Here is a 22,711-nt window from a genome sequence, read left to right as displayed (position 1 = left end):
TTGGTGGTCTTTTATCCTAAAAACATGGCTTTGTACAGTAAGTTCATGAGTTAGCACAGTATCTGTACAGAGCCCCACCTTGAGAATATCTAAACGGAGTTTTACCTGGATTCCTGTCTCTGATATTAGAAGGCCATGTAGGATTGGAGGAGGAGTAGTTTCCTTTTCTGGGACTTAGTTTTCTGTTATTTTTTTATTTTTTATTTTTAGTAGGCACTATGGCCATCCTGGGGCTTGAACTCACAATTCCAGGATCAAGAGTCACATGCTCTACCAACTGAGCCAACCTGGGCTCCTGGTTTTCAGAAATAAGGTTATTGAACGATATATTTATAAGGCTCCTCTTAGCCATGAAATTTAGTGATTCTGGCAGAGATTGTGTCATTATAGATTTGCTTTTTTTATTAAACTGCATATCATTGCTTAAAACGTATCATTTGGTTGATGTGATCTGAAGTTAGAACAATGTTTTTTTCAGGTTGTCCCATCACCCTTTTGACTGTTTTGTCCTTCTCTTCCTTGCTCAGATAGGACAAAATTCCTTTTTATTCACAGTGTTGGGAGCTAGAATTGGAGTTGTCATCCCTCTGTGTTAAAGAAGTCCTAAAGCTTCCATTTCTACTGCACTTGGGCAAGTTGTTGCTGGGGCCTTGCCCTTGGTTTCTGCACCCCATGGATTCCAATTACACACTCCTCCAAGGTAAGGGCTACATTATTCAGCTTTTCTTGTACTCATCCCTACAGCTTATGCAAGTCAGCCAGTGTTCAATTAAAGAAATATCACACCTAAGAATAAAATGTCATTGTTCTTAATTTCCCCCTCAAAACCACTAGGTGTCGCCTTCATCTCGGAGAAACTAGGCCCCTCCTCTCCCCCTACACACCTACACCCCTCCCTTTACTCTTGGAGCTCTCAGCTTCTTGGCACTGTGATTTCTGGAGAAGAGGCTTGAACCGGGGAGACAAGCTGTGGCTCTCAGAGAGGGGAAGAAAATGGATTTATATGCTTCTCCTTTATGACAATTTGAGAGACACTCCCCAAGGTCCCATAGCAGTTCCTCCCAGCAACCATGATATCATCCCTCATAAGCTGTTCTTGGGATCAGATTGGCATGCCAGATATAGGTATCTGGGGAGAGCCTTCTAGGTTGGTGACTTGGGAGCAGGGTGGAGCCCAAGGGGGATACAATGGGCTTCCACTGTTGGTGGGGAATGTTTTGCTTAGTCAGTCTGTGAGCTGTTATCAGGTGCAAGCCTGGGCTGTGCAGGGAGACTAAAGAGGAGTGGCCGTTCTGGGGCTGGGTCCCTAGAGCAGATGGTGTGGTAGAGGCCTAGTGGGCTACAACGGGCCTCTGAGGACATGGGAGATGACAGAAGGGAGCATGGGGAAGGAAGAGGGAGGTCGGAGGGTTGAGTTCTATGGAAGGAGACCCACCCAAGGGCTTTGTAAGGACTCAGGTAAAAATCAGCCATCGGAGTCCATTGGTCCTGGAGGCACCATCTGCCAGGTAGCAGGCATGTGTCTTCATGGTGAAGGAGTGAGAGGTTCCTGGCAATGGGAAGTGTGCTATGGTTTACTAGGCGGAGGACTAGTAAGGATACCAAATATTTGGGGATTCCTGACTGCTTTCTGGATACTAGACTGTTGGAGGGACTCAGGGGAGTTGAGAGGGTACCCTAAGAACAGCGGGGTGCACGTGTGGGGAGAAGAGAAGTTCTGAGCTTGTGGCACCGTGCAAGATGGGGAGAGAGTGGCGGAGTGGGCCGGGGGCTTGGGGGAGACAGGGGTAGGCCCTTAAAGTGAGAGGACGCCCAGGAACCTCGCCGGCCTAAGAAGCCCTTGTGTGGAGCCCCCGAGTTGTCACTGGGTGGGTAGGAGATCTGGGTTGTCCCTGGGCGTCAGGGAAGGGGGTGGGGGGAGACAGCAGGCGCCGGAGGGTGGGGCCGGAGGGGGAGGAGGAGGGGCTGCGGGGGAGGGGGCGGGGAAGGCGCGGGGCGGGGGCGGGCGGCCTGCCCAGGGAGTCACACTCGGCCGCCGCCGCCGGCGCAGGGAGCGGAGACGGGCCCCGGCCGCGGCGACCTGACCTGGACAAGCGGCGCGCCTGGGGGCCCAGGCGGGGGGCGGGAGGAAGCGCCGGCCGCCGGGGCCCAGGAGGAGCGGAGCAGAGAGGAGCTGGGACACGGGCGGGGCCGCCGCAGCTCCGGATGGGACCAGCGCCCTGGGCCCGTTAGTCCAAGCTGGAGCTTCTGGAGAAGCCTTTACAGGGAGATTTACCCCTGCCTTTCCCTCTCGTCCGGCCCAGGCCTTGCTTCGCTCCCCGCCCGCCCATGGTCTCAGTCCTTCCGCGGCGCAGGCCCCCTCCCACCTTACCCCCTTGGTCCTCCTTTTTGCAGCTCTCAGCCCTCCCAGCCCCTTCAGCGGGGAGGTCCCCCAGGGCCTTTTCTTTGTACCAGCCTCCCCCCCACCCCCACCCCATCCCAGTCTCTGATCCCCTTTTCTTTCCCAGCTTTATCAGGTTCCTTCACCTCTCACGGTCCCCATCCCAGTCCCGGGCCCCCTTGGTCCCTCCCTGTTTGTGCGACTCTACTCAGCCCTTGCTCCTTGCCCCGGGCTGGTAGACCCACTCTTTGCCTCTATCCGTGGGGCTTTGTCCTATCTCCCCCTCTCCCATCGCCACCGCTTTCTGTATCCCAGCCTACCTAGCTTACCCCACTTCCCTTCCCGGCCACCTTCCCCAGGTTCCAGGCTGGGCTGTGCTCCTGCCTCCCCCCTAGGCCAGAGTGGCACCAGGTTCTGCGGGTGCTGGGGCTGCTGCTTTCTCCCTATGGCACTGCCATCACTCCTGCTGCTGCTGGCGGCCCTGGCAGGTGGGGTGCGTCCTCCCGGGGCACGGAACCTGACACTGGCGGTGGTGCTGCCGGAACATAACCTGAGCTATGCCTGGGCCTGGCCACGGGTGGGTCCTGCAGTGGCTCTAGCTATGGAGGCGCTGGGCCGGGCGCTGCCGGTGGACCTCCGGTTTGTCAGCTCCGAACTAGACGGCGCCTGCTCTGAGTACTTGGCACCACTGCGTGCGGTGGACCTCAAGCTGTACCACGACCCTGACCTTCTGCTGGGCCCCGGTTGCGTGTACCCTGCTGCCTCTGTGGCCCGCTTTGCCTCACACTGGCGTCTTCCCCTGCTGACTGCGGGTGCTGTGGCCTCTGGTTTTGCAGCTAAGAATGAGCATTATCGTACCCTGGTGCGTACTGGCCCCTCTGCTCCCAAGCTGGGTGAGTTTGTAGTGACATTACATGGGCACTTCAACTGGACGGCCCGTGCTGCCTTGCTGTATCTGGATGCCCGCACCGATGACCGGCCTCACTACTTCACCATCGAGGGCGTCTTTGAAGCCCTGCAGGGCAGCAACCTCAGTGTGCAGCACCAGGTGTATGCCCGAGAGCCGGGGGGGCCGGAGCAGGCCACCCACTTCATCCGGGCCAACGGGCGCAGTGAGTGTGGTCCAGGTCCAGGTCCAGGTCAGGGTGTGGGGGGAGGAGGGTCGCTGTCGCCCTGGAGCTCAGCACTGGGAGAAGGTGGATGGAGGTGGGCACTGAGGAGCTGGTGGCTGGGGTCAAGAAGCACGCGTGGACAGAGCATCTGTGAGAGGGTGAAGGCGTTCTATTAGGGAAGCTTGTGGATGGCACAGGCAGCTGTAAGCCAGGGATAAGAGCTAAGGTGGAATGAGAAGTGAATCCTGTGTCAGGGAAGAATGTGGGATTGGGTGGAAATTGAATTTGGGGAGCAGTGTGAAATGAGTGCCCTGGAGTAGTGGATGTGTATCCATCTGTGAGCAGAAACTTCTTAGACTAGGGCCCCAAGACCCCTTTGTGGCAGAAAAATAGAGAGGACTCCATAAATGAACTTTTGGGGTTCAGGAGATTTGTCTGGGAAAGACAGGGTAGCTGACACCGAGAGAAATTCTGAGCAATCAGTGCTTTTGAGCCTAGAGAACGGCAGGGCAGAGAGGAGGGTTGGGTGGGGGGCAACAGGCAGAGCTCTGGGAAGAGGAGGGGCTTAAAGCTGATAGCTCCCTTCCTCTGGGGTCTGGAGTCACACTCTGACCTCTGCCAGATGGTCCATAAGGCCCCAGGGTACTTATGAGATAGACTCCAAGGGGGAGGGATGGGGAGCATATGTTGGGTGGTTGATAGGTTAGGGCACTCTCTTTCCTGCTAAAGATGGAAATGCAGATGGTTCAGAGAGGGGGCTGTGTGGGGACTGGATCCTTTCTAAGAATTCCCCTCTGTCTTGTACCTTTTCTCAGTTGTGTATATCTGTGGCCCTCTGGAGATGCTGCATGAGATTCTTCTTCAGGCCCAGAGGGAGAACCTGACCAATGGGGATTATGTCTTCTTTTACCTGGATGTCTTTGGGGAGAGTCTCCGTGCTGGCCCCACACGCTCCACAGGCCGGCCCTGGCAAGACAATCGCACCCGGGAACAGGCCCAGGCCCTCAGAGAGGCCTTTCAGGTATCATTTGAGCCAGACTTGAAGGAGGGGGAAGAGGAGCTTCTTTGGACATTCTCTGTCTCTCATAAGACCCGCAGAAACCCCAAATATAGGGCTGGAATTATGAACTATAGGAGGGAAATGAACAGAGGCTTTTTAAGTTTCATATCATTCTTTCCTACTTCTCCACTTTTGTGGCTCTTTTTGGTGTCGGCACTACCTCCCAAGATCCCAGAACACTCCTAAGTCCCATACTGTGAGAGGGAGAAGTTCTAGAAAAGACCTGGTTCCAGACCCTGAGAGGACTTCCAACCTTTCTGGATAAGTGAGGCATGATTGTAGTACAGTTAGCTACAAGTCTGAAAAAGATGATGCTGTGTGTCCCGGAACAGACACTGAGAACTTGAGGCGGTTTGAGGAGGGACACTGAATGGGTTTAGGAAAGCCTTTTCATAAAGGGGTAAGAATCTATTATGACTTGGAAGATAGATGTCATCTTCCTAGTCTGAGTGGGAGAAAAGATACAGCAGCCTGAACAAAGAGAAAAAGATAGGAATGGGCATTTTTGGGGGACCAAAAGACACTGACCTGCCAAGAAAGAAGGTTGGCTTGAAGCAGATATAGGAAATAATGTTGCAGAGGCATAATCAAATTAAGGAGTGCCCTGAACCTAAGATTAAGATACTTGGACTTGAATGTGGGGTCCTTGAGATTTTTTTTCAAAGAGAAATACAGAGACAGAATTCAGATTGGCTTAGGAGAGGAAGAGGCTAGAGGCAGTAAGATTGCCTATACTTGGGTCTTGAATGGGGTGAAGTGATATGGGTTTGAATGACAGTGGCAGTAGTAGGAGTGGAAAGACATGAATTTACAAAATAATTTATGGGGAAAATTGACATGACTCCATTCATTTCACTCCTCAAAACTTTTAATGACTGACTTTCTATACAATAAAATCCTGACATCACAACATTTCAGACTTTCTACAGTCTGTGATCAGCTCAGTTTTTCTTTTCTCTCTCTCTTTCTCTCTTTTTTTTTAAAGATTTTATTTATTCAGTTGACAGAGAGAGATCACAAGCAGGCAGAATGGCAGACAGAGAAAGAGGCGGAAGCAGGCTCCCCGCGGAGCAGAAAGCCTGATATGGGGCTTGATCCCAGGACTCTGAGATCATGTCCTGAGGTGAAGGCAGAGGCTTTAACCCACTGAATCACCCAGGCGCCCCAGCTCAGTTTTTCAATTTTGCCTCCTGGTGTCCCTCTTGCCCAGTACTCCAACCAAACCGACCTCTCTCAGTTCCCTAGACTCTGGGCCTCCGTGTTCTCTTGCCTTTGTGCTTTTTGCTCCTTTTTTCTGGAATGGACTTCCTTCCCTCATCCCAAATCTCTGCCTCTTCAAATCATACCCACAAACTGTTCCCTGATACTCTCACCAATTTTTCACCAATTTATATATACATGTATTATTTATTTATTTATTCACATCCCTCCTTTTCCTGAAAAGGATTTGAGGGGGCCTATGGGGATTCTCTGAGTCTGAAATTCAGTAGATGTGTACAAGGGCTGGACTTTGATGGTTGTCTTCCCCAATGAGTAAAGTTTTATGTGGCTGTCAGTATATACTTGGTTGTATCTGACTGTGAGTGACATGTCTGGGTCTGAGTCCATGACTGTCACACTTGAACATGGGCAGTGGTAGGATGGGTTTCATTTATGCTATAACTTTTGCCTAAAAGAACCTTCTTACCTTTGTCTGTCTGAATAATATTTATGTGTTCTCTAAGACTCAGACGAGTTATTTTCTCTTTGAGGAAACAATCCTTAATTTGGACTGAATTTCCTATTCTTGTGCTTAACTCTGTCTCCTGTAGAATTTACCGCATTGTTCAGTTGATGTTTAATTCATTCAAAGATTGACTCATTCTGTGAGTATCTACCAAGCCCCTATTATATCCCAGTCACTCTGCTAGGTACTGGTATACAGTGGAGAATGTAACAGATGTAGTCCTTGCCTGGAGCTTACATTTAATGGGAAGGACAGACACTAAATAAGCAAATAAATACAAACTTAGAATGACTTGCAATGAATTTTACTTTAAAAACCCACAAAAAACAAAGATAAAACAAAACAAAGGCCTCTCATGTAAAGGGAATAAAAGGGAATTGTACCTTAGCTAGTGTGGTCGAGGAAGATTTCTATGTCTCCTATCAGAAGGACCAGGAGATTAAAACTATTTAAAACGCAATACTAAGATGTTTATTTGCCTCCTTACTCTTTTTTTTTTTTTTTTTTAAGATTTTATTTATTTATTTGTCGGAGAGAGTGAGCATAGGCAGAGGCAGAGGGAGAAACAGGCTTCCTGCTGAGCACGGAGCCCGATGTGGGACTCGATCCCAGGACACTGAGATCACAACCCGAGCCGAAGGCAGCCACCTAACCAACTGAGCCACCCAGGCGTCCCATGCCTCCTTACTCTTACCCCTCACAGTTGTACAGTGGAGTTTTCCAGAGGGTACATGATGTGGGCTGCTCTTGTCAGCCTGGCAGCTGGAGAAGGTGTACTTGTGTATTCTTGTGTTTTAATTCCTAAAATGAAAATATTGATAGATGTACCATATACTCAAAAGCTCTTTGTGGTCCTCAGTAACTTTTAGTTGTATAAAGGGGTCATGAAATCAAAAAGTGTGATAACAGCTAGTCTAGGAAACAGAGAAGCCTAGAGAATTATGAAGTGCTTAAAAAGCATTAAAAACCTGTTATCAGCCTTTATTATTGAAATATAAATTGTGTTAAGCATGATCTTTTTGAGCTTTTTTACTGATTTTTTAACATTGTTTGTTAGCAATATCCTACCCTTCTATTTGGGGGTTCTCGGTAAGTGATCACCAGCCTACCACCTATTCTTGAAATAGGTGTTATTGAGCAAACTTTTCCAACCCCATCTTCAGGCCCCTTCTCCTTTTAAATTTTACCTGAGTGGGGGAGAGTATTACAAGAATGTGATCAAGGACCCTAATGCTCCAGTAAGAATAATTACACTATGAAGCAAACACTAGTCTAATGTAATGAATACATACTAGAAACCAACTTTATTATTTCCTTCCTAGAATGAATTGATATAAAATAAATCATGTATAGGTGATTTATCTAGTATCTCCGTGTCCACATGAACTTTCAGTGACAGGAATGAACAAAACTGATAGAAGTGAATAGATTTTAAGCTATCATTTCACAAAATGCATTGATCTGAATAAAGTCTTGCCCAGTTTCCCATCCAAGGCAAAAGCTGGTTCTCAGTCACCGTGCGAGCCTGAGGTGTAGGCAGAGGCCAATACATCCATCAGCTAAGGAAGGGGCAGTGTGTAAGGGCACTGGGCGCCAAGTGGGCGTCCCAGTGAGAGACAGGGATGTGCTGACCCAAAGCTAGTGAGCTGTGGGCCCAGCTGAGATTGAGTGTGTCGTTTGTGTAGCTGTGAAATGCGTGTGGGCATATGACTCTGTGTTTTCTCTGTGACACGTGTGTATTACTTAGTGACGTATAGGACCGCACCAGTATGCAGGACAGGGCTGCTTAGGGTGGGTGTTCTGCACACGTTAAGTGAATGGACCCACAGCTTTTCACTGACAGAAATGTTGTCTCTAGGTATTTCCCTCGGGTGTCCTAGAACCTGAAATCTACTTAATTCACTGGGTGGAGGCACTGTGTCCAAGTGGCCTGGAGGAAAATATCAACACTTTACTGATCACATGAACAGTAGTGAACACCTCAGAGAGGAGCTGCTGATCCGTGTTGTCCTTGATAGCGAGTGGGTGCCCAGAGAGGCTGGGATGGAGCAGCTGTGAGGGCCATGGCAGCCTGGCAGGGAGGGCTGCCTGGTGGTAGGGGCTTCAGGAGGATGAGGGGCAGGTCTGGGGGTTGGAGTTGATACCATCTATTTCCCAGGTTCCATCTTTCTAGAACTGCGCACCTTTCATGGAGGAGTGCCACTCCCCTCTTCCCGATGTGTTAAACTCACACCACACGTACATCCCACACTCAGGTGCACGCACAACTCAGAGCTTCGTATCCTTTCGCCCTTCAGACTCACCTGTGTATATTGTGTATCATGAATATTTCACCGAGCTTCCCTGTCTTGCTTCCTCTCTTCCCCAATGCCTATCTTGAATCCTGTTCACTCTCTCCCATGTGCTGTTGGTACAGACAGTATTGGTGATCACTTACCGAGAACCCCCAAATCCCGAGTATCAGGAATTCCAGAATCGTCTGCTGATAAGAGCCCGGGAAGATTTTGGTGTGGAGCTGGCCCCCTCCCTGGTAAGTAGATCTCGCTTTCCTGAGATTTGGGCCAGGCATTGAGGAAAGGCTCTTCTCCTTAACTCAGCCTTGGCCATGGAGCCAGCCCAATTTGGGGACCATCTGCTGTCATCCAGGGTTTCCCTTCTGCTCTTCTGTCCAGTGAGGTAGGGATGGCATGTTAGGAAGAGAGGCGGGAAGGAAGCAAACCAGAGAAGAGAGAAGAGGTAGAAGGAGACCCCAGAGACAGGAAAGGGGGCTGGGGAGGGGCCTGGCTGGACATTTGGAGAGCCCTGCTGAAGTTACCACCCCTAGATGAACCTCATTGCTGGCTGCTTCTACGATGGGATCCTGCTGTACGCTGAGGTCCTGAATGAGACAATCCAGGAGGGAGGCACCCGGGAAGATGGACTTCGAATTGTGGAGAAGATGCAGGGACGAAGATACCATGGTAATGGAGAGGGTTAGGTGGAGGCCAGAGTGCTGTGGTCGGGCCAGGGAGCAGAGTAGGCAGAAGAAAATATAGATGGCAGGGGCAGAGAAAGAGTTAGGAGGGGTCAGAGAACATGGTGAAGGTGGCCATGTATTAAGAACATGGGCTGGGGCGCCTGGGTGGCTCAGCGGGTTAAAACCTCTGCCTTCGGCTCAGCTCATGATCCCAGCGTCCTGGGATCAAGCCCTGCATCGGGCTCTCTGCTCAGCGGGGAGCCTGCTTCCCTTCCTCTCTCTCTGCCTGTCTCTCTGCTTACTTGTGATCTCTGTCTGTCAAATAAAATAAATAAATAAATAAATAAATAAATAAAAGAACATGGGCTGGGAGGGATCTGAGGTAATCAGAGGAATCGAGCACAGGAGAGAGGCCTAGGGTAGATCTCAGAGGAAGGGCTACTCTTTTCTGTCCTAGGTGTAACTGGACTGGTTGTTATGGACAAGAACAATGACCGAGAGACTGACTTTGTCCTGTGGGCCATGGGAGACCTGGATTCTGGAGACTTCCAGGTGATGGGGGGAGGAGGCAGGGTGGAGATTGTGGGCCCTGAATAGCCAGCTTTCAGGGGTTCAGTGGGGCAGAATCAAAGGTACTAGAGGCAGAGACTTGTTGGCTGGAGCTCTCTCCTGGGTGGGTGGTAGGCTGGGGAAGCAGACCCGTGGGCCCAGTTTTCTCCTTCCTCACAGCCTGCAGCTCACTACTCAGGAGCTGAGAAGCAGATTTGGTGGACAGGACGGCCTATTCCCTGGGTGAAGGGGGCCCCGCCCCTGGACAATCCCCCCTGTGCCTTTGACTTGGACGACCCATCCTGTGATAAAAGTGGGTGTGTGCAGGGGCTGGGAGTCATCCTTCCTCCCCTTACTTCTGTCCTTTCATCTCCTCTCCCTGACTCCCTCTACTTGTATACCCCCTCCTCACTCCTTTCCCTCAAGAAATCTGTCCACACCCTGCACCCTGAGCACCACCCCTCCCCAGCCGCAACTCCACACAGTCTTTCTCAGGGTCCCTTCCCTCCTTCAGCTCCACTTTCAACACTGGCGATTGTGGCTCTGGGCACAGGAATCACCTTCATCATGTTTGGTGTTTCCAGCTTCCTCATCTTCCGGTGAGTTCTGGGCTTCCCACTGACCTGCCCCCTCCCTCCCCCTGCTCAGCCTTCTGGAGGTTAGGGGGACTCTTAGCTTGACGGTCCCCTCTTAGGCCTAACACCTTCGTCTCTAGCCTTTCTCGTTGAGCTTTCAGCCTAGGTGTTGTTTTCCCCCTTTTGGTCCTAGACTGAGCGTCCTAATGAGGGGTTTTGCATGGGGTCTTCTAAGGGCACAGGTGAATTTTCCATTTTAAGAAAGAACTTTGACCTTCAGCCTCTGTGTTTTGCAATGAGCACAGGGCACATATCCCTGTGGGGTGGGGAACACAGCCTCCTGTGGCAGTCCTGCTCTGAGTGCCCCCTTGGGTGTAACAGTGGCAGCTCTGGGCGCTGCGGGGAAGCCCCTGCAACCGCACTGTTAGCTCATGGGGTGGGAGGATCGGGCTTGCCAGTCAACTGAGGTGTGCAGTCCTTACAGAAAGCTGATGCTGGAGAAGGAGCTGGCTAGCATGTTGTGGCGCATTCGCTGGGAAGAACTGCAATTTGGCAATTCAGAACGATATCATAAAGGTGCAGGCAGTCGCCTCACACTGTCGCTGGTGAGCTCTGGTCTCAGCTGTCCCTCTGCTTCCCTCTGAGTGCCTGTTCTTTTGTACCCTGGACCTTTCCCAGCACATTGGCTTGTAACGATAGCCCCTGCACTGCCACCATCATCTAATGTTTCTTTCATCCTTCCGCCTCCATGTTGCCCTTGGCCCCAGCGGGGATCCAGTTACGGCTCGCTCATGACAGCCCATGGGAAATACCAGATCTTTGCCAACACCGGTCACTTCAAGGTGAACAGTCATCTGCTTGTTCTGGTCCCCACCATTTCATCCTGTCTCATCCCCATCTGTCACCTCTTGCCATGAACCTCTGCCCCTCATAACCTTCCTTTCTATGTCTAGCTGAGTTCTTGGATGTTCCCACACTTCTCCAGGATTTCCTACCTCTCAAGAACTCCTGATACTAACTTAACTTTTCCCCCTTTCACTCCCACCATCAGGGCAATGTTGTCGCCATCAAACATGTGAATAAGAAGCGCATTGAGCTGACCCGGCAGGTCCTGTTTGAGCTCAAACACGTATGTAATGGTGTATGGGTTAAGGGTGAGGGGTAAATAGGGATGGAGAAAAGAGGGGAGGGGGAAGAGGAGAATAGTAAAGTGGGGCAGGAAGACAAGGGGCTTATTTATAAAGGATTTTAAGTTGTAGGCACAATTAACAGAAAGGTCCTGTTCAATGTAGTGGTTTCTTTCTTTTTTTTTTTTAATATTTTATTTATTTATTTGATAGACAGAAATCACAAGTAGGCAGAGAGGCAGTCAGAGAGAGAGGAGGAAGCAGGCTTCCCACTGAGCAGGGAGCCTGATTCGGGGCTTGATCCCAGGACCCTGAGATCATGACATGAGCTGAAGGCAGAGGCTTTAAGCCACTGAGCCACCTAGGCGCCCCTGATGGTTTATTTCTGCATCTAATTTTTAATTTCTTTCAATTCTTTTTTCCTCTCCCACTTTTTGTTGTTCTTGTTAGATGAGAGATGTTCAGTTCAACCATCTCACTCGCTTCATTGGTGCCTGCATTGATCCCCCCAACATTTGCATCGTGACCGAGTATTGTCCTCGGGGGAGTTTACAGGTAAGGGAAAGGTGGAGATTTTAGGGATGGGGGAGATGAGCACATGTTAGCTAGTGGGCATAATAGTCACATAATCTGTTCTGTGTCACTAACAGGATATTCTGGAAAATGACAGCATCAACTTGGACTGGATGTTTCGTTATTCCCTCATTAATGACCTTGTTAAGGTGAGTCTTCCCTGCTCTTCCTTAAGAGTTCATCCGCTTTAGGGACGCCTGGGTGGCTCAGTTGGTTAAGCTGCTGCCTTTGGCTCAGGTCATGATCCCAGTGTCCTGGGATCGAGTCCCACATTGGGCTCCTTGCTCAGCAGGGAACTTGCTTCTCCCTCTGCCTCTGCCTGCCGTTCTGTCTGCCTGTGCTCGCTCTCTCTCCCTCTCTCTCTGATAAATAAATAAATAAATAAATAAATAAATCTTAAAAAAAAAAGAGTTCATTTGCTTTAAAATATCTTTCTTTTTTAAGATTTTATTTATTTATTAGAAAGAGACAGAGCGCAAGAATGGGGCAGGGGAGGGCAGAGGGAGAAGGAGACTCCCCTCTGAGCAGGGAGCCCTATGTGGGGCTCCATCCCAGGACCCTGGGATCACGACCTGAGCTGAGGGCAGATGCCTAACTGACCGAGCCACCTGGGTGCCCCTAAAATGCCTTTGTTTCTTGATCTTTGCTTTCAGTTTCTCCTTCTAGTCCTGTGAAAGTCCCGTTCTCTCCAGTTTCCCTTATTCTAATGATTGGGTAATGATGGGTAAAGGTCTGGAGTTTTTTTTTTTTTTTTTTTTTAATTTTTTTTACTAACATATAATGTATTATTAGCCCCAGGGGTACAGGTCTGTGAATCTCCAGGTTTATACCTTCATAGCAGTCACCATAGCACATACCCTCCCCAATGTCCATAACCACCTTCCTCTCCCAATCCCCAGGCCCCCGGCAACCCTCAGTTTGTCTTGTGAGATTAAGAGTCTCTTATGGTTTGTTTCCCTTCGATCTCATCTTGTTTCATTTATTCTTTTCTTACCCCCCACATTGTGTCTCTCCTTCCTCTTACCAGGGAGATCATGTGATAGTTGTCTTTCTCCAATTGACTTACTTTGCTAAGCATAATACCCTCTAGTTCCATCCACGTTGTCGCAAATGGCAAGATTTCATTTCTTTTGATGGCTGCATAGTATTCCATTGTATATACATACCACATCTTCTTTATCCATTCATCTGTTGATGGACATCTAGGTTCTTTCCATAATTTGGCTATTGTGGATATTGCTGCTATAAACATTCGGGTGCACGTGCCCCTTTGGATCACTACATTTGTATCTTTAGGGTAAATACCCAGTAGTGCAATTGCTGGGTCATAGGGTAGCTCTATTTTCAACTTTTCGAGGAAACCCCATGCTGTTTTCCAGAGTGGTTGCACCAGCTTGCATTCCTACCAACAGTGTAGGAGGTTTCCCCTTTCTCCGCATCCTCACCAGCATCTGTTATTTCCTGACTTGTTAATTAGCCATTCTGACTGGTGTGAGGTGGTATCTCATTGCAGTTTTGATTTGTATTTCCCTGATGCCAAGTGATGTGGACCACTTTTTCACATGTCTTTTGGCCATCTGGATGTCTTCAGGTCTGGAGTTTTTAATTGGGGGAGATTTATCTGCCACAAAAAGTCCTACACATAGCTGCTCCTTTTCCCCCCCAAGAAAAACCAAAATTAAAAAAAAAAACACTAACTAAAATTGTAGAGAAATGAAGAAACTTAAAACTAAGAGCTTAAGAACTTAAAACTAAAACTTCTCTCTATAGAGAAACGAAGAAACTTAAAACTAAGAGAAACGAAGGAAAATTATATTAAACCTTTGGTATCTTCCCGTATATTAGTTTTTAGCTATTTTTTTTTAAATTCTGGTGAATTCTTTTTTTTTTCTCAAAGATTTTATTTATTCATTTGACACAGAGAGAGAGATCACAAGTAGGCAGAGCAGCAGGCAGAGAGGAGGAAGCAGGCTCCCCGTCGAGCAGAGAGCCCCATGCGGGGCTCGATCCCAGGACCCTGAGATCATGACCCAAGCCAAACGCAGAGGCTTATCCCACTGAGCCACCCAGGTGCCCCAGTTTTTAGCTATTTTCAAGTGACCCCAGTGGTTCATGGGTTTGCAAAGGTATGAATTTGAATCTTGCATGGGTTGGACAGGTGTTTATAGAGCAATTCCTGCAGCTAGTGGATCACTTGTACCACACCTGAAGCTGGCTTTGGTTTTTCTGTTTAATTCTCATGAAATTACTTAAAAAAGTCTTGTGTGTGAAAATTTGCCATCATGTGAGAGATAAAATATTAGGTAGAGTTGATATGGTGGCTGACTGTGATGATAATATAAGAAAAACAGGACTCCTGAGGGGACTCATGATTTTTAAAAAATTAATATATAATGTATTATTTGTCCCAAAGGTACAGGTCTGTAAATCATCGGGCTTACACATTTCACAGCACTCACCATAGCACATACCCTCCCCAATGTCCATAACCCACCCACCCTATCCCTACTCCCCCACCCCCAGCAACCCTCAGTTTGTTTTGTGAGATTAAGAGTCTCTTATGGTGTGGAGAGAACTCATGATTTAGTGGAAAATTGGTTTAGAACAAAGCCAGAAGTCTAATCCTTTCTGTATTCACAAATTTGGTGACTCTCAAGGGTTTTATTGCTATCAAAAGGAATAAAAGGAAGGCGTTCACAGACAGAAGAGTTATGAATTGTGTAGGTCCAGGGCTAAATATTTAGATAGAGGTATTTTGGTTAGCATACAGTACACTGCCTCCTTTTTCTCTTCTACCTTACTTGGGATGGCTCCCAGGGTTTCATTGTGGGAAGCACCACTCTGCCTTCTTAGGACCTGCCTTATAGTCCCTCATAAGCAAAAGTTTTTCTCTTCTGGCTTCTGTGTTGGCTTGGCAGCTGTCTCTCACTTTTGTCCGTCTTCCAGGGTTTTACTAATTGACTATTTTTTCCACTTTCTCTCTGGCCCAGCATTCTCTCTAGTAGACTGCTTTCCTCCTCCATCCTGACTTGCCTACCCAGACATGGCTGTATGTTAAAGTTTGCAAGTGGCTAGTTTTCCTCAATGCATCTAGGTACTTGGATTACCGGGGTGTTTAGCCGTGTCTTCCTAAGTAGTGGCCATACATTTGAAGCCATCACGAGTGTCAGTCATATCATGCTTGGAGTTTATCTTCATAGTTCTGTTCACTACTCAGAAGACTGACTTCCCTTTCCAGGGCAAAAGCTGATAGCTCCCCTCTCCCTCCCCTTCAACATTTCACCTGTCCCTGGTGCTGTGGTGCCAATATACTGTTAATGGTACCAGGAAGGGATGACTCTCCTACTCTGCCCACTTCCATTTATAGAAACTTACTGTAAAGAACACCTTCCAAAAGTAGCTTATTGTTTTTATGGTCCCAAGCTCTTTAGACACCTAGTTAATGCCCATCTCATGGAGAAGGGGGTATCCTAAGCCGGATATAATCCAAACCCATGACTTGTTCTGTATCCTGCAGGGCATGGCCTTCCTCCATAACAGCATTATTGCATCCCATGGGAGTCTCAAGTCCTCCAACTGTGTGGTGGATAGTCGTTTTGTGCTCAAAATCACAGACTATGGCCTGGCCAGCTTCCGCTCAACTGCTGAACCTGATGACAGCCACGCCCTCTATGCCAGTGAGGCCCTTCCCCGCAACCCACTTTTATATTTCTCCTCTGGCCTTGATCATTTCCACCTAGGGAGTGTGGGAGAGGGAGATGGAATGACAGTAATATGGGGAGTATTATGGGCGTGGGGACACTTTTTTTGAGGACCTGGCCAACCTGTTCCCTCTTTTCAGAGAAGCTGTGGACTGCCCCAGAACTGTTGGGTGGGAACCCACTGCCAACCACAGGCATGCAGAAGGCTGACGTCTATAGCTTCGGGATCATCTTACAGGAGATAGCACTTCGCAGTGGCCCTTTCTACTTGGAGGGCCTGGACCTCAGCCCCAAAGGTGAGAGTCAATCTACTGCCCATAGACCCCTCTACCTAGGGGACCCTGTTCTTCATCCAAACCCTTTATCACCCTCAGAGATTGTCCAGAAGGTCCGAAATGGTCAGCGGCCATATTTCCGGCCAAGCATTGACCGGACCCAACTAAATGAAGAGCTGGTGTTGCTGATGGAGCGATGTTGGGCCCAGGAACCCGCTGAGCGGCCAGACTTTGGACAAATTAAGGGCTTCATTCGCCGCTTTAACAAGTGAGAGGGCACTAAGGGGCGTGGGCTCCCCAGGGATAGAAGCCTCATCAGTTTTGGTGGTGGAGGTGGGGCTGGTCGGCAAAGAGGGTAGGTTGGGTAGGAAGTCCTGGGAGTCTTGAGAGAGTGGGAGCAGGTACCATATCCTGGCCTCCCCCCAGGGAGGGCGGCACGAGCATATTGGACAACCTGCTGTTGCGCATGGAGCAGTATGCCAATAACCTGGAGAAGCTGGTGGAGGAGCGCACACAGGCCTATCTGGAGGAGAAACGCAAGGCTGAGGCTCTGCTCTACCAAATTCTACCCCAGTGAGACTTTGGTCACCTTCCCAGATTTTCCTTTGGTATTCTGTGCTGTTGGGTTCTCCCTGCTCAAGCTCCTGAGAACTCACTTCCCAGCTCTTAGAACCCTGCTTTGTTTCATCCTGATGCAGTGAGACTTTCTGGCGATAGCCTGTGTGTTTTCATTCTGTCCCTGAATGAGATATGCTGCCTTCTTCCTGGCTTCCCACCCCTTCTTTTTAGGACACGGCTCTACCATGCCTTTGCTCTAGCAAGCGGATATAGAACAATCCCAACTTGAGACATTTAGCCCCCATCCCCAGGGGTCCCCTTCCAACCCCCACCACTTAAATACTTTACTTTGAGCTTGTCCCAGTCGCCTTCCTTCTTTTCTACCCAGCTTAGTTTTCACATTATAATGCATCTCTGCTCTGCCATGCACCCATTTCCTCTCTCCTCCCATCCTCTCTCTCTGAGTTTGGCCCTTGCTTCCTAGTTCAGTGGCAGAGCAGTTAAAACGGGGAGAGACTGTACAGGCTGAGGCCTTTGACAGTGTTACCATCTACTTCAGTGACATTGTTGGCTTCACAGCTTTGTCAGCAGAGAGCACCCCCATGCAGGTGAGAACCAGGAGTAAGAAGTAGGGGGCGGGATAGGGATCTGGGGGAGCTTCGTTGGGGCATAGGAAGCCTTGATAGTAGGGGAGATTCTTTTGTTCTGGAGTTCCCATATTTTGTTAGGGCTTATGGGTTAAGAATTCTTAGAAAGTTAGGCTCAAGTCTCAGGGACTCTACTTTCCTTCCCATCCTTGTTAGGTGGTGACACTTCTTAATGACCTGTATACCTGCTTTGATGCCATAATTGACAACTTTGACGTCTACAAGGTGAGATCTGGGGCTACCCTCCTTTGGAGACCACCTTGAAAACCCAATCTCTCCAAACACTACATGCCTTACCCTGCTCGATGGTTAGTTTGCCCTCCTGGCTGTCAACACCCTAATCAGAACCATCACAGAATTTAGCCCCCATCTGCCACTTTTTGCCTAGGGTTATAAATATAGTCTATCCATCTTTTCTCAATCTCTCCATCCCTTCTAGACATGGGAGAATCATATGGGATGTAGGTACAGAATGATTTATTAGGGTGAGGGACAGGCTACCTTGTAAAAAAATTTTGTTAAGTCATTGAGTTGGCACACAGCGAGCTTTATTATACTTCAGAGTAAAAACCATTGGGATTGAGGTGTTGATTTTGTAACTAATTGTGTGGCCTTGGGCAAGTAACTGGAAATCTCCTTGAATGTCAGGAATTTTACCTATAAGTTAGGAATAATAGATTTATTGTGGAAAATGTCTAACACTGCATAGTTAATACTGTTCCTGTCCCTTCCCTTTGGACTTACTCTACCATGTTTTTCATCCTGTAATGTAGAACTCCCATACACTCTTCGCCCAGAATCACCAGTTATTTGTAATTTACCCCACTTGCCTTATTTTTAAAAAATCTGTATGTCTATATAATTATTTTCTGTATTATTTGAGAGTAAGTTGCAGGCATGGTGCCCCTTTATCCCTAAATGGTTCAGTGTCTAGTTCCTAAAAACAGGCCATTCTTTTGTGTACTTCAGTACAATTAACAAAGCCAAGCGGCTGCTTTCTTACCTTGCACAGTTCAGGCTGTATGAGACCTATTTCAGTGGGCCTGCTTGCCCTTCTCACCAGCCTCTGTGCTCTTCAGGGCAGCCCTGTTTTCTTGCTTCCCATTTCCTGAGAGCAGAACTTAATTGTCCATGTCTTGTTGCAGAGCAGGTATCCATTCATTCAGCAAACACTTACTGAATGTTCGCCATGTACAGGGGTGGGATAGGAGGATTTAAAGATTCCCTGAAACTGAACCCACCCACCTCTACCTCCGCCAATTCTCACTTACTTTCCAGTCAATGTGCTGGCCTCCCAGGCTGTTCGGTTGACTCAGAGTGGTGTCCAGCTTATCTTCTTCTATGCTTCTCCATTCCCACTGATACACATAGAGGTGACATTTTAATCCCCATCTCAATCAGGTAGAAACGATTGGAGATGCCTACATGGTGGTATCTGGCCTCCCAGGCCGAAACGGTCAGCGCCATGCCCCGGAAATTGCTCGTATGGCCCTAGCATTACTGGATGCTGTTTCTTCCTTCCGCATCCGCCACCGACCCCATGACCAGCTGAGGCTACGCATAGGGGTCCACACGGGTAAGGCTGACTCTCCCTCCAGTCCTTGTGTCTGCTTTTCCCAGGCTCTCCCAACCTGTTTCTTCTCCTAGGGCCCGTCTGTGCTGGGGTTGTTGGCCTGAAGATGCCCCGCTATTGTCTTTTTGGAGACACAGTGAACACTGCTTCCCGCATGGAGTCGAACGGTCAAGGTAAAACATCAGCCCTCAACCCCAGCCTTAGTCTCAATGTGTGTTGTCCTTTTCTTCTTTTCAGAGTTCCTCAAATCTCTCAATCTGAGAGACCACAGTTCCTGACTGCCCCATCCTTGGACACACTTTGGTTCTAGTGCCTGTGCCCTGGGAAAGACTGAGAGCCTCCTGAGGGGTGGTGGTCTGGTAAAGCTCTCTCCGATACCACCAATTCTTCTCTTGTCTTTTCTTTGATTCAACTCCCCACCATCCCCACACCCCATCCCACTCCAGCCCTGAAGATCCATGTCTCCTCTACCACCAAGGATGCCCTGGATGAGCTAGGATGCTTCCAGCTAGAGCTTCGGGGGGATGTGGAGATGAAGGTGATGGCAGGCCATGGGGAAGGATCAGGGAAAGGGAGGATGAAAGCAATTATGGGACCAGGGGGGAAAGACAGAGATGAAGGAATACCATAGAGGAATCTGAATTATCTTCACTCCCCCACTTCCAGGGAAAAGGAAAGATGCGAACTTACTGGCTCCTAGGAGAGCGGAAAGGACCCACTGGACTCCTGTAGAACTTACTTCTTTCCAAGTCAGACAGTCTCCTGCTGCTGGTACGTGGGGGGGCAGTGGTCACCATCTCTCCACACATCAGAAATGGACATTGTCGTGTAAGATGGAAACCAACATGCACAAATCCTGCCTTATATGGAAGTTGTTGCTCTTTGCAGCTCAGCCTTGTACATATACCTGCCTCGCTCTGGCCCGGTTCCCTTCTTCCTTACCTTCTGTAAATATCTGTATCTAAACCAGAATATTTTGGCCAAATATAAAACAACAAAAAATGTCATGATGTCGGAGTCTGGGTTAGGGGCAAGTCCAAGGAAAAGTTATGGGGTGTGAACATGGTAATGCGTGGACTCACTGAAATAGCAGTCTCAGGGTGAGAGAGAACTCTTTATGGAAAGCCCCTTTACCAAGTACAGACAGAATCACCTTCCTTCCCACCTCTCCAGTACAGACAGAAATGGATTCTGTATTCCACACCCCTCTTCCCGCCTCAACTCTTAGATAGTAGTTCTACCCATTTCCCCACCGTGTGCTCCCTGACAGGCAAGGGAGGATATTTCTCCCAGTTGGTGGGAAGAATTCTCAGGTTCATAGGGCAAAGGCTGCCCCAGAGACAAAGGCACTGGTGTTGAGAAACTGCAGTTCTTCCGGAATGGTGTGTCCAGTGTCTTGATGTTACTGACACCCTAGGGGAGAGCCAGAATGAGGACAGATCCTGCTCTGCACCAAGCCTGAACAGAACAGCCTCTTCCCCTCCTTCTTCTCCCCAACTCCCAACACCCTCACCCACCGGTAGCTGCGGTGCCCTCTGTATCCAAAAGGTTTCAGGCTGCTCCTGACGGTAGTCATGAGGCTGTAAGGGAGAAAACCTGAAAAGCTCTTGGTTTGAATCTTCCTCTCTTAACCTCTGCTACTTTCCCACAGCCCATTAGAAGCCAGCTGTACAAGTGGGATGAGATAAGCTCTCACCTTGGTTGGGGCAGGAGGCCCGGCGTGGACCAGCTCCTTTCGGTAGTCATGATGTGTCACAGATTCGACCTCAGAGTGCTTCCCTGTGGGTTCCTGCTCTGCCTGCACCTCTTTACTATATAGTCCTGGGGGATGTCAGAGCCATTCTTTCCAAATTTTTGTCTTCCCCCATCCCCTTTACCCTTCTCCCAGCCTCTTACCAGATCTGATGGTGCAGGAGCATCTCCAGCATGGCTTCCCGCTTTCCTGTGGGAGGGCAGGGAGTGGAGAGAGTGGGGGAGTCTGGTTAAGAAGCAGGCCCAGAAGAAACAAATGTGAGAAAAGGAAGGAAAATCTACCCATCAGACAATCCATAGTCCTACTAGAAATTCTTTTCTCTCTCTTTTCTCTAATGGGCTCATGCCCATTCTCTCATGCTTCCCACCTCGAATTGGTTGATAGTAGTTTCGTGGGGGCTGGTACGAGTCTTTCTGGGTGGTGCTGAAGGACATGGGTGACTGTTGCTGTTGGGTCAGCAGTCCCTGGTGTCCATGTCGGAAGAAGAAACTCTCAGAGCCATCCTGCATGCTTGGGACTTGATCCAGGTGATTGGTGGCTCTCTGTGGGCCCCAAGGTGAGTGACCAAGATACCCTTTATGGTACCCACCCTCATCATAAACTACTGCCTCCCCCAGGAAACTGGGGGCAGTCTTCAGGAAAAGGCTGAAACCTTAATACCTCCTCCTCCCAGTTGTAGAGAAGGCAGTGTCCCCGTGGCAATGTTTCTTTGAGAACCTTACACTTCTCTTCAAATTGAGGGGTCTTCCATTGCCCTCGTGCACCAGGTTCTGGGACTTGCAAACTTTTCCAGGGTTGTTTCTGAGGTTCCCAGCAGCAGTAGTGATTCCAGCAGGAATAATTAGGGATCAGCTCTGACCCAAGGTTTCTGAAGCTTGGGAGACTGCAGAGGCTGAGCTGAGGGTCATGGCCACGGTCTGGACTAGGTTCAGATTCAATGGCAGGACCTGGGCCAGAATCAGAACCAGTCCCTTGACCAGAGTCACAGCCAGGGCCAGAGCCATGGCCAGGACCAGAACTGGAGCCAGTAACAGGGCCAGGACTAGAGCTACGGTCATTTGTAGTACAGGGATCCTGGGTGAAACGGGAAGCATAGACAGGCTCAACGCCAAGTCTCCTCTGATCTATCTTGTGGGTAAAGCTGGTTCCAGTGCAGGGCTCCCCAGGAAGACTGTCAGAGGAGCGGTCCATGAGAATGCTCGGTTCAGAGTAGCGGACTCGGGTCTTCGTAGATAACGCATTGGTTTTGGCGGTGGAGGCAGCTGCAGCTGCAGCTGCAGCAGTTGCAGCTGCCAGGACCGACCTAGGACGGCCATCCAAAGGAAACGGTTCTGAAGAAGACCTGAGCCCTCCAGCTCCAGGCTGCACGTCCAAAGATCTAAAAGGAAGCGAATACGTCAAAAGCGCAGCCCAGTAAGTCGGCTGACCTTTCTTGTACCCTTAAACCTGCAGCCAAAGCTGCCGCTCTCACCGAGACCGTGATCCCTTGGTAGACTCGGTGGTCTCCATCTTCCCGCAGCAGCTACCGGGTTGCCATAGAGACGGCAAATAATTCCAGGAGTCTGCGCAGAACTAGAGCAGGGCGGAAGTGTTGTGTGGGGGTGCAGGCAAATTCTCTGCGGGGCGGAAGTCTTCAACCTGCCGCTGTCTGGGAAGTTTGCATTCCATTCAGACTCCCTTCCGCCTCAGCCCAGCTTTTAAGGTTCCGCTGGCCTAGGGTCTTGCCTTTTACACTTAGGAGTGCTTCTTTTGAGGCTTTCTAAGGTGGTTCTTTGTGTTGGGGACAAGCACAGGGCTGGGGTATCAGACTAAAGCATACTTGGTGTACTTGTGTAGGGGCAACAGTAGTTTCCCCTCAGTTCATTCTCAAAAGTGGAGGTAGTCTTTTTAAAATGTTTAAGGCTGAAAATATATTAGACAACTCAAAAGCAAAATGATAAGACATGGGGATCAAAGGGTGGCAGCCTTTTTCGTGTGGTTACTTCTTCAGTAAAAGGCCCTCATGTTGAGGCCATCCTCCTCTCAGACCCCCTAGAACTTGGCTTGGCATCTGAATGAGGGCCAGGGTTGAGCAAGTCTCATCCCTGGGTTTCAGTCTCTTCCTACTCACACAGGCTTATTCCTACTGCTACTTTTCTAGAAGCTT

At 49.2% G+C, this 22,711-nt stretch overlaps 2 protein-coding genes across 24 annotated transcripts in view; one reads left to right on the top strand and one right to left on the bottom strand.

Annotated features, from left to right (window-relative positions):
• The window catches only part of NPR2 (natriuretic peptide receptor 2), a 50,382-nt gene extending 30,552 nt beyond the window's left edge, over positions 1-19,830 (top strand). For 16 of the 21 annotated variants that reach the window (XM_059411373.1, XM_059411374.1, XM_059411372.1 and 13 more), the window contains 23 exons: positions 556-700; positions 3,217-3,492; positions 4,308-4,513; positions 8,695-8,808; positions 9,103-9,238; positions 9,692-9,786; positions 9,964-10,096; positions 10,298-10,382; positions 10,843-10,963; positions 11,126-11,200; positions 11,410-11,487; positions 11,936-12,040; positions 12,136-12,207; positions 15,576-15,735; positions 15,900-16,055; positions 16,134-16,302; positions 16,461-16,607; positions 17,077-17,200; positions 17,396-17,464; positions 18,641-18,815; positions 18,887-18,985; positions 19,259-19,350; positions 19,479-19,830. In XM_059411373.1, coding sequence (XP_059267356.1) covers positions 673-700; positions 3,217-3,492; positions 4,308-4,513; positions 8,695-8,808; positions 9,103-9,238; positions 9,692-9,786; positions 9,964-10,096; positions 10,298-10,382; positions 10,843-10,963; positions 11,126-11,200; positions 11,410-11,487; positions 11,936-12,040; positions 12,136-12,207; positions 15,576-15,735; positions 15,900-16,055; positions 16,134-16,302; positions 16,461-16,607; positions 17,077-17,200; positions 17,396-17,464; positions 18,641-18,815; positions 18,887-18,985; positions 19,259-19,350; positions 19,479-19,544 — 2,781 coding nt within the window. In that variant the 5' untranslated portion in view covers positions 556-672 and the 3' untranslated portion in view covers positions 19,545-19,830. Of the gene's footprint in view, positions 1-527; positions 701-1,836; positions 1,869-2,045; positions 3,493-4,307; positions 4,514-8,694; positions 8,809-9,102; positions 9,239-9,691; positions 9,787-9,963; positions 10,097-10,297; positions 10,383-10,842; positions 10,964-11,125; positions 11,201-11,409; positions 11,488-11,935; positions 12,041-12,135; positions 12,208-15,575; positions 15,736-15,899; positions 16,056-16,133; positions 16,303-16,460; positions 16,608-17,076; positions 17,201-17,395; positions 17,465-18,640; positions 18,816-18,886; positions 18,986-19,258; positions 19,351-19,478 lie in introns of those variants that run through there. The other 5 variants (XM_059411370.1, XM_059411376.1, XM_059411375.1 and 2 more) reach the window with 5 other exon arrangements.
• An 83-nt stretch (positions 19,831-19,913) lies between these two features.
• On the bottom strand, positions 19,914-22,208 carry SPAG8 (sperm associated antigen 8). Of its 3 annotated transcripts, none has more exons than XM_059411379.1 (7): positions 22,037-22,208; positions 21,226-21,943; positions 20,933-21,107; positions 20,709-20,754; positions 20,509-20,623; positions 20,330-20,392; positions 19,914-20,225 (listed from the first exon to the last, which is right to left on the bottom strand). In XM_059411379.1, the coding sequence occupies exons 1-7, from the start codon at positions 22,072-22,074 to the stop codon at positions 20,037-20,039; spliced, it is 1,344 nt and encodes a 447-aa protein (XP_059267362.1). In that variant the 5' UTR covers positions 22,075-22,208; the 3' UTR covers positions 19,914-20,036. The 3 variants fall into 3 exon arrangements, with proteins under 3 accessions (XP_059267362.1, XP_059267363.1, XP_059267364.1); XM_059411380.1 differs by having other exon boundaries at positions 20,933-21,029; XM_059411381.1 differs by lacking the exon at positions 19,914-20,225 and having other exon boundaries at positions 20,329-20,408.
• Positions 22,209-22,711: the final 503 nt, after the last annotated feature.

Source organism: Mustela nigripes, chromosome 9, assembly GCF_022355385.1.
Source record: "Mustela nigripes isolate SB6536 chromosome 9, MUSNIG.SB6536, whole genome shotgun sequence".
NCBI lineage: Eukaryota > Metazoa > Chordata > Mammalia > Carnivora > Mustelidae > Mustela > Mustela nigripes.
This window is presented reverse-complemented; position numbering and strand designations above follow the sequence as displayed.